General features: G+C 47.2%; 1 protein-coding gene across 3 annotated transcripts in view; it reads right to left on the reverse strand.

Moving 5' to 3' along the window:
• Positions 1 to 19,042, reverse strand: part of smyd3 (SET and MYND domain containing 3) — a 738,112-nt gene that overhangs the window by 540,032 nt on the left and 179,038 nt on the right. For all 3 annotated transcript variants that reach the window (XM_078229519.1, XM_078229520.1, XM_078229518.1), the window contains exons 3-4: positions 8,647 to 8,754; positions 2,397 to 2,454 (exon numbers count right to left, since the gene is read on the reverse strand). In XM_078229519.1, the coding sequence (XP_078085645.1) occupies positions 2,397 to 2,454; positions 8,647 to 8,754 (166 nt within the window). The remainder of the gene's footprint in view (positions 1 to 2,396; positions 2,455 to 8,646; positions 8,755 to 19,042) is intronic.

Consider the following 19,042-nt stretch of genomic DNA (forward strand, 5'->3'; position numbering starts at 1 on the left):
ATCAGGAGAAACTGTTCCATCTCGTAAAAGGATCAAGAATGAGAGAGCACAGATTTGAAGTGATTTGAAGTGATTTGAAGCGATGTGAGAAGAAAGCTTCTACACAGAGTGAGCGGTTTGGGTCTGGTTTAGGGAGCGAATTCCAGAGCTCAGGGCCCAAGGCAGCTGAAGCCATGACCATCAATGAAGGAGCAATTAGAAGGCCAGAATGCGGAGATTCTTCAAGGGTTGGAGTCTGGAGGAGGTTGCAGAAAGGGAGGGGCCTTCGCTGCCTGGACGTGTGCTGGAGGCAGGTTCATCTGAGGCATTCAAGAGGGCATTAGATGCTTACTTGAACAGAAACAATGTGCAGTGGGTACAGGGAAAAGACAGGGGAATGGCACTAAGCTATGATGCTCATTTGGACACAATGGGCCAAATGGCCTCATTCTGCACCATAATTCTTTCGCAGACTAGGAATCTCTCCGACTCTTCCCGCCTGCCAGTGGAGTGTTTTGGAAGGACTTTGCAGGTTGATACTCAGCCCGTTTGATCACGCCTTCCTTGGCATCAAGTCCTGGAGTGGGACTCGAAGAGTTAAGCAGTACAGCATGCCAAACCAAATCACAGAGAGAAAAATGGATCCGCATTTATATATCACCTGAACAAATCTGCCCAACATCCCAAATAACTTTTTTTTATTCATTCATGGGACATGGGTGTCGCTGGCTGGCCAGCATTTATTGCCCATCCCTAGTTGCCCTTGAGAAGGTGGTGGTGAGCTGCCTTCTTGAATCCATGTGGGTTGACCCACAATGCCGTTGGGAAGGGAATTCCAGGATTTTGACCCAGCGACTGTGAAGGAACGGCGATATATTTCCAAGTCAGGATGGTGAGTAGCTTGGAGGGGAACTTGCAAGTGGTGGTGTTCCTATTTATCTGCTGCCCTTGTCCTTCTAGATGGAAGTGGTCATGGGTTTGGAAGGTGTGTCTAAGGATCTTTGGTGAATTGCTGCAGTGCATCTTGTAGATGGTACACACTGCTACTACTGAGCGTCAGTGGTGGAGGGATTGAATGTTTGTAGATGTGGTGTCAATCAAGCGGGCTGCTTTGTCCTAGATGGTGTCAAGCTTCTCAAGTGTTGTTGGAGCTGCACCCATCCAGACAAGTGGGGAATATTCCATCACACTCCTGATTTGTGCCTTGTAGGTGGTGGATAGGCTCTGGGAAGTCGGGAGGTGAGTTACTCGCTACAGTAACTCACTATGCCTCTGACCTGCTCTTGTAGTCACTATGTTTATGTGGTGAATCCAATTGAGTTTCAGGTTAATGGTAACCCCAAGGATGTTGACAGTGGGGGATTCAGTGATGGTAACACCACTGAATGACAAGGGGCGGTGGTTAGAGTGTCTCTTATTGGTGATGCTCATTGCCTGACATGTGTGTGGCGCGAGTGTTATTTGCCACTTGTCAGCCCAAGCCTGGATATTGTCCAGATCTTGTTGCATTTGGACATGGACTGCTTCAGTATCTGAGGAGTCGCGAATGGTGCTGAACATTGTGCAATCATCAGCGAACATCCCCACTTCTGACCTTATAATGGAGGGAAGGTCATTGATGAAGCAGCTGAAGGTGGTTGGGCCTAGGACACTACCCTGAGGGACTCCTGCAGAGATGTCCTGGAACTGAGATGACTGACCATCGACAACCACAACCACCTTCCTATGTACCAGGTATGACTCCAACCAGCAGAGAGTTTTCCCCCTGATACCCATTGACTCCAATTTCGCTAGGGCTCCTTGATGCCACACTTAATATGATTAATTACTTGGAGTCCAATCATGTAAGTAGTTAAGAACAAAATCTTAAATATTCAATTGTGCCATCTAACCTTCATTTAATGTAAGCAATCAGAATGGAATATTTAACTCCATATTTTAACAATATGGAAATATTGGGCCATCTTGTAAAAGTGCACTATTCTCCGTAACTGTACTTTGAGGATGTCTGTGAATGTGAGTGGGTCGGTGAGTAACGTGATGTGGGGATGCCGGTGTTGGGCTGGGATGGGCACAGTAAGAAGTCTCACAACACCAGGTTAAAATCCAACAAGTTTATTTGGAATCACGAGCTTTCGGAGCGCCGCTCCTTCATCGTCTTCCTTTTCAAAAATCCGACTGATTATGGACAATAGGAAAGGGAACAGAGGTTTCAGTAATTCTCTCTCACCCTGTCCATAACAGAATGCTACCAAACTCAAACCTTTTCCGTGAAAATCCAGCAAGGATCCCAAGAACCCACCCCCCCCCCTCCCCCGCCCCCAAACTTGCCTCACCCGCCCCGTCGACACGGTAATTTGCAGCCAATTGGACACAGCAGATGCAGCTTCCTTGAAAGGACAAAAACTAGTACTTACTGGACTGGAGGTCTGACACAGTGTAGAGCTCCTCTGATGTGCAGGATGATCCAGTCAGCTGCAGAGGAAACATAGATCATTTTAACATCTGATTTTTAGGTTAGTATTTTTAGGATTTCCGGTCAACTGTAGACAGGCTACATGAAAGAGTGAATCGGCATTTATATTGTTCCTTTTATATCCTTGGAACCTGAGCAGTTCCTTGCATAATTACTATCTTTGAGGTGTAGTCACTCTTGTCTTGAGAGGTAAGCATCACCTAACAGGTTGCCAGATTCCATCTTTCTCTTCTTCACTGCTGTTATAATTTTACATTCAGTCGGTTTAACCAGATAATCCATATGGGGAATTATGGAGTGTCTCACTGTAATGATGCCTCCTTCGTATTTGTGAATCAGCACTAAGGCATTAAGTATTCCGTGGTTTGATCTGTGCGGCCATTCCAGGAATTCTACAATCCTTGTCGAATACCACCTCGGACCTCTTGCATCCATAAGACCATAAGACCTAGGAGCGGAAGTAAGGCCATTCGGCCCATCGAGTCCACTCCACCATTCAATCATGGTTGATTTCAACTCCATTTACCCGCTCTCTCCCCATAGCCCTTAATTCCTCGAGAAATCAAGAATTTATCAATTTCTGTCTTGAAGACGCTCAACGTCTCGGCCTCCACAGCCCTCTGTGGCAATGAATTCCACAGACCTACCACTCTCTGGCTGAAGAAATTTCTCCTCATCTCTGTTCTAAAGTGACTCCCTTTTATTCTAAGGCTGTGCCCCCGCGTCCTAGTCTCCCCTGCTAATGGAAACAACTTCCCTACGTCCATCCTATCTAAGCCGTTCATTATCTTGTAAGTTTCTATCAGATCTCCCCTCAACCTCCTAAACTCCAATGAATATAATCCCACGATCCTCAGACGTTCATCGTATGTCAGGCCTACCATTCCTGGGATTCCTGAACAGGTGGACATGGCCTCCATTTATTGCAGGAGGACACCCTCAACAATGCTGTACTTCCTCAGTGCTGTGCTCGAGTGTCAGCCTGAAGTGAGCCTTGAATCCACCAAATGCTGACTCAGAAACAAGCATGGTTGTCAAAGAACCACGGTGACAATGTTTTAATGTGGGATGGATAGAAGACAGACTCACTTTTCCCAGATCATCACGGAACACAAAAGATCCTGATCCGAGTAAACAAATGCTTCAGTCGTGTCCGAAAATATGAACTTGTCCACTTTGGCAGGACGGATAGAAAAGCAGCATATTATTTATCTAGGGAAATGTTGCAGAGCTCTGAGATACAGAGGGATCTGGGTCTCCTGATTCGTAAATCCCAAAAATTAGTATGCAGGTAGAGCAAGCGATTGGGGAAGCAAATGAGATATTGTTGTTTGTTGCAAGGGCAATGGAATACAAAATCAAGGAAGTTTTTCTCCAGTTGTACAGAGTGTTGGCGAGAGGGTCACATCTGGAGAAACGTGAAGAGAAAACGCTGGAAAATCTCAGCAGGTCTGGCTGCATCCGTAAGGAGAGAAAAGAGCTGACGTTTCGAGTCCAGACGATCCTTTGTCAAAGCTTTGACAAAGGGTCATCTGGACTCGAAACGTCGGCTCTTTTCTCTCCTGACAGATGCGGCCAGACCTGCTGAGATTTTCCAGCGTTTTTTCTTTTGGTTTCAGATTCCAGCATCCGCAATAATTTGCTTTTATCTGGAGAAAGATGTGCAGTTTTGGTCTCCTTATTTAAGAGAGGACATAAACGTGTTTGAAGCAGTTCAGAGAAGGTTCACTTGGTCGAGGTTATCTTGCGAGGAAAGGTTGCCCAAACTGGGCCTGTATCCACTGGGGTTTAAGAGAATGAGAGATGATCTTATCCTGAGGGGACTTGACAAGGTGGATGCTGAGAGGAGCTTCCCACTTGCTGGTGAGACGAGAAGTAGAGGACAAGGTTTAAAATTACAGGGGTGGGGAAGGGGTGATAGGGGGAATTCTCTGGTCCCGCTGCTGTCAGTGGGATTTCTCACTGAAGTCACCCCATACTGCTGCGAAACCCGCGGGAGGGGGTGCGCTGCCACCGGGACCAGAGAATCCCCCACCGGCGTGAACGGCCAGAGAATTCCCCCCAGGATCTCCCAGTGGCGCAGTGGTTAGCACTGCTGCCTCACAGCACCAGGGACCTGTGTTCAATTCCCGGCTTGGGTCACTGTCTGTGTGGAGGTTGCATGTTCTCCCCGTGTCGGCGTGTGTTTCCTCCGGGTGCTCCGGTTTCCTCCCACAGTCCGGGTTACGTTGATTGGCCATCGCTAAATTGACCCTAGTATCGGGGGATTAGCAAGGTAAATATGTAGGGTTAGGGAAATAGGGCCTGGGTGGGAATGTGGTGTGTGCAGGCTCGATGGGCCGAAAGGCCTCCTTCTGCACTGTAAGGATTCCATGAATTCTAGATTAAGCCAGAAACTAGAAGAAACTTTTACTCCCAAGAGTGAAGAGTGCAGTGGAAACTGGGTCAGTGGATAGTTTTAGGGCAGAGGTAGAGAGATTCATGACTACCAAGGGAACCAAAGGTTACTGGGGTGGGGGGTAGAACGAGTGTGGATCAGCCAAGGTCTGATTGAGCGATGGAGCAGGCTCGAGGGACTGAACATTTCATTGCAAACAAGGAAGCTTCTAGCTCATCACAGTTATAATTAAGGTTGGATTGTCCTTGAAGAACATTAACCTTGCTCCGACACGAATTACCTGTTGTGCCAGATTTGGTTTTCTGCGCGGATTTAAAAGAAAACTCATCTTTGTATTTGCAGAGGATGTTATTAGATCATTCTGATCAATGAACTGCCAAGCCGACACAATTAACAGCATAAACATTCGCTGCATCCTCGGTGCATTATTTTGTATCTATAAACATGCATTGATCGTACTGAAGAATCCTCAGAAGCTACACACAATTCGCCTTTTCTAATGACTGTAAGTATTGTGTTCCGAGACATGTGATGGATACTGTCAGTAATTACTCCAGCAGGCAGCGTTGAGCAGAATTTGTTCCTACAGGATTAGAAATTGCTGCCTGATGATCCCTACAGTGCAGAAGGAGGCCATTCGGCCCATCGAGTCTGCACCGACCACAATCCCACCCAGGCCCTATCCCCATAACCCCATGCATTTACCCTAGCTAGTCCCCCTGACACTAAGGGGCAATTTATCACAGCCAATCCGCCTAACCCACACATCTTTTGGACTGTGGGAGGAAACTGACCCCGGGCGGGATTTTCGGGCCTTGGGGCGAGCGAGGTCTGAAAGCCCCGCCCATTGTGTTCAAATCTGGTGAATCTTGACAAATATTTTATTTCAAAATTGTCAAGTGTATAGAATCATAGAATCTACAGCGCAGAAGGAGGCCATTTGGCCCATCAAGCCTGCACCGACAACAATCCTCCCCAGGTCCCATCTTCGTAACCCCACATATTTACAGTCCTAATCCCCCGACGCTAGGGTCAATTTAGCTTGGCCAATCAACCCAACCCGCACATCTTTGGACCGTGGGAGGAAACCGGAGCACCCGGAGGAAACCCACGTGGACATGGGGAGAACATGCAGACTCCGCACAGACAGTGACCCAAGCCAGGAATTGAACCCAGGTCCCTGGCGCTGTGAGGCAGCAGTGCTAACCACTGTGCCATCGTGCCAATGGTTTGTGCTCTTGTTTCAAATTCTTATTTCCGCTGTTACAGCGCAACATTAACGTTAAAAAGGTGGCAACACTCAACAATCGCCTCAATAGTCACACGGGCAGCAACCCATTGGAAACCAGTCCGTAAAGCAGTGACAGGGCCAGAGATGTGAATGCTTTAACTGGCATATTTCTGATGGCAGCGCTTCAATGAGTTGGAGATCACCGGGTATACGTTGAAGGGTTTCTCTGTAAATTTGAGCGGTGTGCGTGTGTAAGAAGAAGTGATCGAGAGTGTGCGAGTGTGTGTGAGTAGAGCTGTGAATGTGTGCAACAGAGCGAGAGTGAGTATATAAGAAAGAATTGCATTTATATAGCACCTTTCATAACCGCCGGATAGCCAGCAGCACCTTATAGACAATGTAGTGCTTTCTGAAACATGGTCACTGTTGTAATGTGGGAAACACAGCAGCCAATGTGTGCACAGCAAGATCCCACAAGCTACAAAGTGATAACAACCAAATAATTTGCTTTTGGGATGTTGATTGAGGGATAAATATTGACCAGCACCCGGCTCTGCTTCAGAATAGTGCCACGAGTTCTTTTACATCCAGGCAGATAGGGCCTCAGCTTGACGTCACATCTGGAAGACGGCACCTCTGACAATACAGCACTCCTTCGGGACTGCACTGGAGCGTCAGCTGAGATTTTACCCGCACAAGTCCGAGAGTGGGAATTCAATCCAGAAGTGTGTGACTCGGAGGTGAGAGTGTTACCAACTGAGCTACCAAACGTGTAGCTCATTTTGTCTCGGATACACCGACACAATGCTTCAGATCAGAGTCGGAAACCTTTACAAAAAATCTACCCACTTACCTGCATACGTGCTACGACTCCCAATGGAGGGTCGCTATGGAACTTCCTCTGCGGAGGAATCCTCACAGTGAGCAATGAGGAGATTCTGAGTGAGTGAATGGGCGAGCGAGTGGGCGGGTGCAAGTGTCCTGGGTGGCAGCGGTCAATCAGGTCGCATCTGCGAGTGAGTGGGGGTTCAGGGTGTGGAGTCAACTGGTGGACACTTGTCAGGTCAGGTCAGGGGTGGGGGGTATCATCTATATAGTTACCCAGGAGTTAGGCTAAGTTTTCTCTGTCCAACATTTCGTGGGTAACTATCCAGGAGAGTAAGTTGGGACCTTCCAAAGTCTCTGACTCTAACTCAGAGTCGAGACTTTTTCGGAGGGTCCCAGGAAGTAGGGGAATCGCCTATTGGAAGTTCAAACTTCCCCAGCAGTCCTCATGGAGCCAGTGCAGCGAGGTTTGCCAAGTTGTGCTTCGGACCCTGCGGGACGACGTCCAGTGTCCAACAGTCCGGAGAACAGAGGATCTGAGCCTCTTGGCTCCAAACCTCTTGTGGCTCTTCACCGGGTTATTCACCGTGGGCAGCACGGTGCCTCACAGCGCCAGGGTCCCGGGTTCAACTCCAGCCTTGGATGACTGTCTGTGTAGAGTTTGCACATTCTCCCCGTGTCTGAGTGGGTTTCCTCCGGGTGCTCCAGTTTCCTCCCACAGTCCAAAGATGTGCGGGTTAGGTGGACTGGCCAGGCTAAATTGCCCCTTAGTCTCAGGGACTTGGCAGGGTGCGTGCGTGGGGTTACAGAAGTCGGGCCTGGGTGGGATTTGGCTCGATGGGCCGAATGGCCTCCTTCTGCCCTGTAGGGATTCTATGAAAATCTAGGCTGGCTCTCCAGTGTAATGCTGAGGGAGAGCTGCATTGTCAGAATGTCCTCTTTCAGGTGGGATGACAAACTCGTCCACGGAATCGGGGTGGGCGAGGCTCGCAGAAAGGAATTTCCCGTTGGCCTCGGGCAGGATTTTACGATCTTGCCCGAGCGAGGCTATAAAATCCTGCCCTATGGATCTATGATTCTATTTCCAGGCCTTGAATCTTTTCCCTGTTGTCTTTACCCAGGGTTGCAGACGGTACACAAGTATGATTTCATCAGAACATTTCATAGTCTTAAGCATAAGTTCCTTCAACTTGGGGGTGGACAGGCCTGTTATTATTGAAATTAATAACACAGGAGGGTTAGTATCCTGATATTCCAACATTACTCTCTGCCTAAATTTTATATTGGCGCTGTCACGGTTTTATATTCTCTCCTGGTTTCAATCAAGCCACTGGGAGCAGTTGCCAAGTGGACACTCAGAGAAGGAAAATGAAAACAAAATTACAGAAACAATACTTCCCACTTTTACAGAGAAGCTGGAAGAATTGTGTTTCGTACGAGCATTCCCCTGTGCTCCTCACATGGAGTGCAAGGAAAGGTGAGGGGGGATAACGCTAAATCATAGCTTGCTCATTATGTCATAACCCTGCGAGGCCTTGAAATGAAGGCCCGAGAGAGACGAAGCAACGGCAGCCAAAGGTCAAAGGTTAACGGGAGGTGGCCTGCAAATGGCTTCCTCCCCGTGTATTATGCATGTTCCTGCTTTGAAGTAAACATTTGAATCCTTTTACAAAATGTGCAAAGTTCCTTTAAAATATTAAACTGAGCCAATCACTGCTGTTACATACGCTAACTTACCAGTTTGAAGATTATCCTTGCCACGAGCCTGGTCATATCAGTTGGAATGTTAGGATAGATGGCTCTCAAACACTTGCACTCACGTTTGTGGTCTGGCCAAGCTAGTTTCTGGAGAGAAAAAAAGAAAACAGATTTAAGGCGAAGATTAAATGGACAAAATAACTTCGGAAATGCTGGAAATCTGAAACATACGTCCGACACATTCAGCAGATTACTCAGCACCTGTACGGAGAAAACCCTATTGAGAACTTGTGCAAGCAGGAGGGATCACTTCCCCTTACAGGGTTGGCTAAAAATATCGGAGGGGAAAGGAGAAAGAACAATCAAAAATCAGGATAAATAACTTCAGAGGGCTAGGGTAGGAAAAGTGGGACTATCAAAGTGGCTCTTACCAATTGAGCTGGCACAGACACAACGGGCTGAAGGGCCTCCTTCTGTGCTGCTGGTTATGGGTTCACTTGGGAGTACTTGAGTATTGCTGAAAAAAGACACTATGTCGAAGTTTTTCATCTCGCACTCATCAGGACAATTCACAACAATACCAATGTCAGGGGAAACAACTATATACCTCATCGGAAAAGAGTGTTGATTGGTTGGCAAGCGAACTCGATTGGTAAAGTTTGGTTGCCACGGTGAATGCACCAGTGAATGGTGATTGACAGGTAACTACCAAGCATTGTTTGAAAATTTAAACCAGATAGCTTGACTCTGATTGAGAAAGACATTGCCCTGAGGAAAGAACCCGCGAATGGCTGTCACTTTTCTATAGCTGAAACAGGCACAATGTGTGTACATGTTCTTTCTGTCTGCAAAGACCAGGCCCTGTGTATTAATAAATGTAGCTTCCAGTACATGCAAATGCGCCACAACAACTTGCATTTATATAGTATTTTAACGTGGTGAAATATCCCAAGATGTTTTCCAGAGGCATTAGGAAACAAAATCTGCCACCTAAGGGGGTATTGGGATAGGGATTGGTCAAGGAAGTAGGTTTTACAGAGCATTTTCCAAAAGTGGGAGTGAGGGAGAGAAAGAGAGAGATTTGATTTGATTTATTATTGTCACATGTATTAGTATATAGTGAAAAGTATTGTTTCTTGCGCGCTATACAGACAAAGCATACCGTTCACAGAGAAGGAAAGGAAAGAGTGCAGAATGTAGTGTTACAGTTATAGCTAGGGTGTAGAGAAAGATCAACTTAATGCAAGGTAGGTCCATTCAAAAGTCTGACAGCAGCAGGGAAGAAGCTGTTCTTAAGTCGGTTGATACGTGACCTCAGACTTTTGTACCTTTTTCCCGATGGAAGAAGGTGGAAGAGAGAATGTCCGGGGTGCGTGGGCTCCTTAAATATGCCGGCTGCTTTGCCAGAGAGAGAGAGGGAATTGCAAAGATGCTAGAAAGGCTTCAAGGGTGACCTCCATTGTGTTGTGTGGATACAACGGGAGATTCAAACAACAACCAATGTTTTTTAAAAGAGGAACAAGAGTGGGGAGTAAATGGAAGAATCTAACTGGGCATGAAAAAAAAAACAAAGCAGCCATCAAACTAACAGAGGAAAAGATGGAGAAATCTGCCCAAAAGGCATTGGAAATAATTCCTATTTAGTCAACAGGACCAAGGAGAAAGTAAAGGTCAGATTCAGTTGTCAACACGTGTCGTATCACGTGTTTATTAAAGAATTCATTTCACCAAAGATGTCACAAGACACTTGTTATTTGAAAAAGGAGAAAAAGGCAACAAGCTGACGATCTAAAAATAAAACTTGGCATTTTGCCGTGTTAGCAGACGGCACCTTCAGGAACGCTACATCAACTGCTGGGCAAACCTGCTCAAATTGCAGGAACTATAAGGTGACTAAAGTAACAGCAGGTGGCATGAACTGCAAGTCAACAAACAGAACTAAACTGTGGGAGCATTTACATTTTAAATTGACATGGATTCACAAATGGATCGAAAATTTCATTCCGGTTCACCATAAAGACTTTGATTCGCATGCTTAGTTTCACACCGCTCTGAATGTCTCAAAGGACTTCACAGACAATTAAGTATTCTGAAATGTAGCCACTGGTGTAAGGTAGGAAAGATGGCGGAAGTTCTGCAAACAGCCACAGCAATGAGATTTAAAGAGCAGATAAAGAGCAGGGGCGGCACGGTGGCACGGTGGTTAGCACTGCTGCCTCACAGCGCCAAGGACCTGGGTTCGATTCCCGGCTTGGATCACTGTGTGTGTGGAGTTTGCACGTTCTCCCAGTGTCTGCGTGGGTTTCCTCCGGGTGCTCCAGTTTCCTCCCACAGTCCGAAAGATGTGCTGGTTAGGTGCATTGGCCATGCTAAGTTCTCCCTCAGTGTACCCGAAAACAGGTGCCGGAGTGTGGCGACTAGGGGATTTTCACAGTAACTTCATTGCAGTGTTAATGTAAGCCTATTTGTGACACTGATAAATGAACTTAAAACTAATAATCAGCGATGCTTTAGGGAGAAATACCAAGACGCGAGGGGAGGATTTCCCCTCACCATCAAATAGCGACACAACATCTTCTACATCCACCTGAGGGAGCAACAGGGTTCGGGGTTAAAATCTCAGTGCAGCGTCCTGTCACCATTGAACTGGGCCAGCGGCCTAAATCTTCATGCTGAAGTCACTGGAGTGGGCCCTGAACCCACAACCTTTTGATTCACATGCAAGAGAGTTACCTCTGAGCCAATGACTGACATTTGTGACTATACAACATCCATGGGCATGTGCAGGAACTGGGGGCGGGGGAGGGAGCTTGTGCTTGGCAGTGACATTCGTCAATATTAGGACAGCCCAAAGTTTATTTATTAGTCACAAGTAAGGCTTACATTAACACTGCAATGAAGTTACTGTGAAATTCCCCAATCCAACCTATCAGTGTTCACAGTCAGGGGTCACAATGAATCTGTAAAATAAGGTTATTGGGGTCACCTGACCAGCCATTGCATGCTGGTATTTGGCAGAAGCCTCTTACATAACTCCCTACTCGTTCATTGAGTACGGGAGGAACCTGGAGCCAATCTTTCCCTAACGTAGGTTCATTCACACAGTCCAAAGAACACAAACACAGGTTCCCTTTCCCGCTCCTCGCACACCGGTGGAAGCCGGTTCTTGTATATACTTCACAATAATGCCCCATCCTTTCCCCAATTATTAACAGCTGCCCTCACTTACGGCTGGAGCATTCACTGCATCGTGGCAACATTCATGGAGCCCAGGCTGAATGCCACAGGATGCAGTTAAGTTGCACGAGCAAGTTGTCAGAGAGTAAGGAGAACTCAGCATGGACAGTCGTGCAGACATCATTCAGATGTTTCATAGAGTCATGGAGGTCTACAGAAAGAGACCCTTTGGCCCATCGTGTCTGCGCCAGTCAAAGACAAACCACCCAACTATTCTAATCCCATTTTCCAGCACTTGGCCCAGAGCCTTGAATGTCTTGGCATGACAAGTGCACATCTAAATACTTCTTAAATGTTATGAGGGTCTCTACCTCCACCACCCTTTCAGGCAGTGAGTTCCAGACTCCCGCCACCCTTTGGGTGGAAAAGTTTTTTCTCACAGCCACTCGAAACCTCCTGCCCCTTCCCTTAAATATGCGTCGCCTAGTCATTGATCCCTCCACCAGGGAGAAAAATGTCTTCCTGTCTATTCTGTTCCAGGGACAGACAAGCGAGCAACAAGCCAACTGTAATCACAAAGATAGTAGCCAAATAATTCAAAATGGCAACAGCTATGGAGATAGCCAGAGGCGAGGGCAGGGGAAACCTGGGTCTGGGAATGCCAGGCGAACTCTGACTGAAGAGAACAGGAGTGAACTGGTTGAGCCACCACGACTTTAACAGAGGCAGCGTGTGTAGCCAAAGTGAAGACGGAGAAACATGTCTTGATTTACGTGGATTGCAGCCAAACAAAGAGGGCCCGAGGCATTTATAGAGTCATAAAATAAAACAAAGTCCAATCTAATAATTCAAGCTGCAGCCAGGCACGCCAGGTTGTGTCTCTGATTTCTAATATATGAATACGGCTTTGTGAGAAAATCTATAACCAGCATCATTCAAATCATTTTGAACAACAAGCGTTTTATTCAGAGTGACAGCAATTCTTTTGTTTTTAATGAGTTTCTTCTGGCAGCTGGAAGAAAATTCAAGATGGAGGATTTTAAAAATCCGGGATGTGGGCATCGCTGGCAAGGCCGCATTTGTTGCCCATCCCTAATTACCCTCGAGAAGGTGGAGGCGAGCTTCCTTCTTGAACCGCTGCAATCTATCTGGTGTAGGTATACCCACAGCGTTGCTATGGAGGGAGGTCCAGGCTTTTGGCCCAGAGACAGTGGAGGAACAGGGATATATTTCCAAGTCAGAATGGTGAGTGGCTTGGAGGGTAAGCTGCAAGGTAGTGGTGTTCCCAGGTGTCGGCTACCCTTGTCCTTCTAGGTGGTCGAGGTCACAGGATTGGAAGGTGCTATTGGAAGGAGCCTTGGCGAGTTGTTGGAGTGCATTTTGGAGATGGCACAGACTGCTGCCACTGTGTGTCAGTGGTGAAGGGAGTGGGTGTTTAAGACACTGGATGAGGTGCCAAGTGGGCTGCTTTCAATTAGATGGTGTTGGGTTCTCTGCAACACGTTGGAGTTACACTCAGCCAGGCAAGTGGGGAATATTCGAATACACGGCGGACTTGCTCTTTGTCAATGATGGACAGACTCAGTGGAATCAAGAAATGAGTTACTCGCCACAGAGTAACCTATTGTGATAGTCACAATATTTATGTGGCTGGCCCACTTCAGTTTCTGGTCATTGGTAAACCCCCAGGATGTCTGTGTGGAGTTTGCACGTTCTCCCCGTGTCTGCGTGGGTTTCCTCCGGGTGCTCTGGTTTCCTCCCAAAGTCCAAAGATGCGCGGGTTAGGTTGATTGACCATGCTAAATTGCCCCATAGTGTCAGGGGGACTAGCAGGGTGAAAGCGTTGGGCTACAGGGATAGGGACGGGGTGGGGTTGTGGTCGATGCAGACTCGATGGGCCGAATGGCCTCCTTCTGCACTGTTGGGATTCTGTGATGTTGATAGTGTTAAAGCAAAGTTTAAGTTAAAAATTATTTATTCGTCACAAGTAGGCTTACATTCACACTGCAATGAAGTTACTGTGAAAATCTCCTAGTTGCCACACTCCGGCGCCTGTTCGGGTACACTGAGGGAGAATTTAGCATGGCCAATGCACCTAACCAGCACGTGTTTCGGACTGTGGGATGAAACCGGAGCACCCGGAGGAAACCCATGCAGGCACGGGGAGAACATGCAAACTCCACACAGACAGTGACCCGAGCCGGGAATCGAACCTGGGTCCCTGGTCCTGTGAGGCAGCAGTGCTAATCACTGTGCTACCCTGATTCAGTGATGGTAATGCGATTGAATGTCAAGGGAAGTTGCTTAAATTCTCGCTTGTTAGGGATGGTTATTGTCTGACACTTGTATGGCGTAATTATTACTTGCTCCTTATCAACACAAGCCTGGATGTTTTCTAGGTTTATTTGTCTGCAGGCAAGTACTGTGTCTGAGGAGTTGCAAACATCCCCAGTTCGGACCTCATGTTGGAGGGAAGCTCTTTGATGAAGCAGCTGGAGATGACGGAGCCTAGAACACCACCCTGAGGAACTCCTTCCATAAGCCCGTCCTTGCAATATGTTGCAGGCCTCCATTCCCGCACATGGCCATAGCTCACAACCCTAACCACATCTATATCCACCGTCTCTCTGCTCCATCTCAGTTGGAACTCTCTGGATCATCCACTCTTTGATTTTTTAAGAAAAGTCCTCAAAATCAACTGCTCAGCCCATTGCCCTGGTCACCCTCTGGGAAACCTTTCTCCTATCAGAATATGCAATGCTTAGGGACACGGGTGGCGTGGTGGCACAGTGGTTAGCACTGCTGCCTCATAACGCCAGGGAGCTGGGTTTGTTTCCGGCCTTGGATGACTGAGTGGAGTTTGAATGTTCTCCCTGTGTCTGCGTGGGTTTCTCTGGTTTTCTCCCACGGTCCAAAGATGTGCAGATTAGGTTGACTGGCCATGCTAAATTGCTCCTTAGTGTCAGGGGGATTAGCGGGGCAAATATGTGGGGTTGCAGGGATAGGGCCTGGATGGAATTATTGTTGGTGCCAATTCGATGGGCCGAATGGTCTCCTTCTGCATTGCAGGGATTCTATGTTGTTAAAGCAAAAGGCATAATTTATAAATTTCAGTTTTCTACTGGACATTTGTTATGGTGAATAAATTCCCATCCATCAGTTCAGCAGCAACAGTGGTTCAAATTAACTCACTCCGGTCACCTCCGAACTCATTCAGCCTCTACAAATCCATTGTCTCCCTTTCTGTGACTGGTTGTTCTTGACAGGGTCCTTCTTGGTCTTCCTCATTGTCCTATGCACCTCTGGGTAAAGGATGTGAAAGATAGTCTTGTCTTTCCCATACCAAATCATCAGTCATCTTCCCTGAATCCTCTGTGCAAAGACTTCCCCAAGGCTAATAAAATATATGATCAAGCCAATCCTAAAAGGGCACTTTTAAATCCCAGGGATGTTTGATGTCCTGACATAACAAGCAGGCTGATGGCAAAGCTGGTCTATTCGTAGATGGAGAGATTGGAACATGCTCGTGTAGAGAGTTGACTCACCAAGCACTAGAAGCAAGGAGGGTGTTCTCATGCTGGCATGGACAAGATGGGCCGAATGGCCTTCTGTGCTGTAACTTTTCTATGGTTCAAAGGATGACACAGCATCACCCAACTTTGTACTCAGGACTGAGCACAATCTAAACCATCAGATAGTTCAACCATCTGGAATGCTCTTCAAGGAAACCAGTAAGCTTTGCAGTGCCTGTGTGTAGTTGCAAAGGACAGGCCATCAGAATCTAACCCCTGGAACCAAATTGAACTTGCTTTGGGGCGGCACGGTAGCACAGTAGTTAGCACTGCTGCTTCACAGCTCCAGGGTCCCGGGTTCGATTCCCGGCTCGGGTCACTGTCTGTGTGGAGTTTGCACATTCTCCTCGTGTCTGCGTGGGTTTCCTCCGGGTGCTCCGGTTTCCTCCCACAGTCCAAAGATGTGCGGGTTAGGTTGATTGGCCATGTTAAATTGCCCCTTAGTGTCCTGGGATGCGTAGATTAGAGGGATTAGCGGGTAAAATATGTAGGGGTAGGGCCTGGGTGGGATTGTGGTCGGTGCAGACTTGATGGGCCGAATGGCATCCTTCTGCACTGTAGGGTTTCTATGATTTCTATGATTTTTCTCACTGAAAAGATGCACAGCTTACAGCTTTAAAATGACCCAAAGATTTTGTACAGGATTGTAGTAATTTCTTTTAAATCAAAGGGGCCATTTTAAAACAGATATCAAAACATGGACGCAAGCACTGGGAGAAGCCAGAGTTAACCTTTTAACCAAACCCTCCGTTTCAAAAGCCTAGATTAGAATGTAGACTTGTTTAAACAGACCTCGTTCTCTGACTTTATGAAGAGAGGCGGGTATTGAGTGTGGAATCCAAACCACAGGATGACAGTGTAGACTGCAAAACATCTACCCTGATCCAAGCCAATTATAGATTTTGCAGATAACCCAATATTTTTTGCCAAGTGACTAAGTGGACGTATCCACTTTCTGGGAGAGGCACCAACATTTAACGGCCTGACTCATGCTCCGACACTTGATGCCTCCCTTACTTAACGTCATTCACAACCGTGCCGAGCTTATTAATACCAAGCACATTTCAGGTCGAGAGGCACAAAGTTTGTTTCAAAGTATTCTCTTTCTTTACAGAAGTGAATGATGGTTTTGTCTGTTCATTTCTCTGCCCTTTTTCTTCAGCTTTATGATCAGACGGATGAAACACCAGCCTGTGAGCAAAGGGGATTTTGACCTTGGTCTATAGATGGACCTGCTGGTTTCCAGATTTGCAAGCCATTTTCAACCCTTTCCACCTTGTAGATAGGAAACTCGGCCTGTCCTTGAATGATGCCAAAACAAAACTCATATCAACCCCACACCTGGTCAGTCAAATATTTAATAGAATCCTACAGTGCAGAAGGAGGCCATTCAGTCCATCGAGTCTGCACTGACCACAATCGCACACAAGCCCTATCCCCATAACCCCATGCTTTTATGCTAGCTACTCCCACTGACACTAAAGGTTAGTTTACCATGGCCAATCCACCTAACCCGCATATCTTGGGAGGAAACCAGGGCACCCGGAGGAAACCCACGCAGAAACGGGGAGAATGTGCAAACTCCACACAGACAGTGACCCAAGACGGGAATCGAACCTGGGTCCCTGCAGTGAGGCAGCAGTGCGAACCACTGTGCCACCTCCCTTATACGCTCAAGGAGAGACTCTGTATTGTGTTGAAGAACAGACTCTGCAATAGGCTGAAGAGAAGACTCTGGAAGAGGTTCAGCACTTCCCATTCCTTGGCAGCCAACTCTCTCAAAAGGTCACAGTTGACGGGGAGATTCAGCACCTGATCAGCTGCATCAACTCCGCCTCCTACAAAATACAGCAGTGACTGTTAAACAACAAAGAACTCCGGAAGCCAACAAAAATCCTAGTGCACAGAACAGCTGTTACCATCACACTCTGGTACTGCAGCGAGAGCAGCAACACACAAGAGCACCAGAGATATTCCAACAGCATCCACATTCAATGTGAGGTCTGTGTCCCTCTTGAATCAGGGTCCACAAACATTCAAGCAAAACCCTGCAAAATCAACAACGATGGACTGGACACTGTGTCTAAATGGATGGAAAGTATCTCCCTCACCAAGTCCTGTTTTCCCAATTCTCAAATCTTCCAGGAGAGGACAAAGAACACATTCTAAACACACTCTGAAACTCTCCATGAAGCACAGCAGTGTTGATGTTAATGGCTGGAAGGAGCGGACCACCCATCACTCAAAATGGCGACAACTGGTCCATCAAGCTACTTCATGTTTCGAGTCCAAATGCCTGACTGATGAGGCAGAGCGGGGGTACAGGAGGAAAGACCCACCTTGTGGGACACCCTGACCCATGTGCCCGACAATCTGAGAGTCGAGAATTGGCCTGTTCAGTCACATGAAGACCCATGGCAGAAACTTCCAACCCGAAGTAGACTTAGTCCTCACAACAAGGGACAACCCACAATGTTGAAGTGGAGAACTTCTCCTCAGCCAGTCAGATAGATCTCAAGAGAAAAAGCAGCTTTTGCAATCTCTGGACAGCCCAATGAAGTAGATTCTTCTTCAAGCTCCTTTAATATGTGAAACACAGCAACCAATTTGCACGCAGCAGGTTCCGACGAAACAGCAATGTGACAATGACCAGCTAATCAGTTTCTTTTCTAAAGTTATGTCAATATTGGCCAGGGCATGGGGAAAACACCCCTAAAGTTTATTAGTGTCACAAGTAGGCTTTCATGAACACTGTGAAAATCCCCTAGTCGCCACACTCCGGCGCTTGTTCGGATACACTGAGGGAGAATTTAACATAGCCAATTCACCTAACCTGCACATCTTTGGACTGTGGGAGGAAACCAGAGCACCCGGAGGAAACCCACGCAGACACGGGGAGAACGTGCAAACTCCACACAGTGACCTAAGCCGGGAATCGAACCCGGGTCCCTGGCGCTGTGATGCAGCAGTGCTAACCCACTGAGCCACCGTGCCGCCCTGCTCTCCTACACAATACTGCTGCACTGCAGCTTGGACTCGTGTTCTCAAATCTCTGGTAGGGGGACCTATTTCCCCTTGGGCAGTTTACTGACTAGAAGCTGGTGATCTAGAGTCGCTCTCTCCCTGTGAGGTCATACACCGGAGATTATTGACAGTATCGAGAGCGGCTTCACTGTAAACGAAAGGCGCGTAGCTTAAAACTGGATCAAGAGTTGCCAGAGTCTGGGAAACTGGATTCTCTGCTTCAGTCTCAGTGAGCTGTTTGTAAATGTCGTTTTCTGGGGCCTGGCAACATTGAAAACAATATCGAGCTTACAGTAAATTGCACAAAGATATCATCTGGAAACAACACGAGGAAAGTGGCCAAGTAGAGAATGTGTTCTGGGTGCAGATCGTTTTGATTTATTATTGTCACGTATTAACATAGTGAAAAGTATTGTTTCTTGCGCGCTATACAAAGCATACCATTCATAGAGAAGGAAACGAGAGAGTGCAGAATGTAGTGTTACAGTCATAGCTAGGATGTAGAGAAAGATCAACTTAATGCAAGGTAGGTCCATTCAAAAGTCTGACAGCAGCAGGGAAGAAACTGTTCTGGAATCGATTGGTACGAGACCTCAGACTTTTGTATTGTTTTCCCGAAGGAAGAAGGTGGAAGAGAGAATGTCCAGGGTGCACGGGGTCCT

The sequence above is a fragment of the Mustelus asterias genome, chromosome 15, assembly GCF_964213995.1.
Source record: "Mustelus asterias chromosome 15, sMusAst1.hap1.1, whole genome shotgun sequence".
Taxonomy (NCBI): Eukaryota; Metazoa; Chordata; class Chondrichthyes; order Carcharhiniformes; family Triakidae; genus Mustelus; species Mustelus asterias.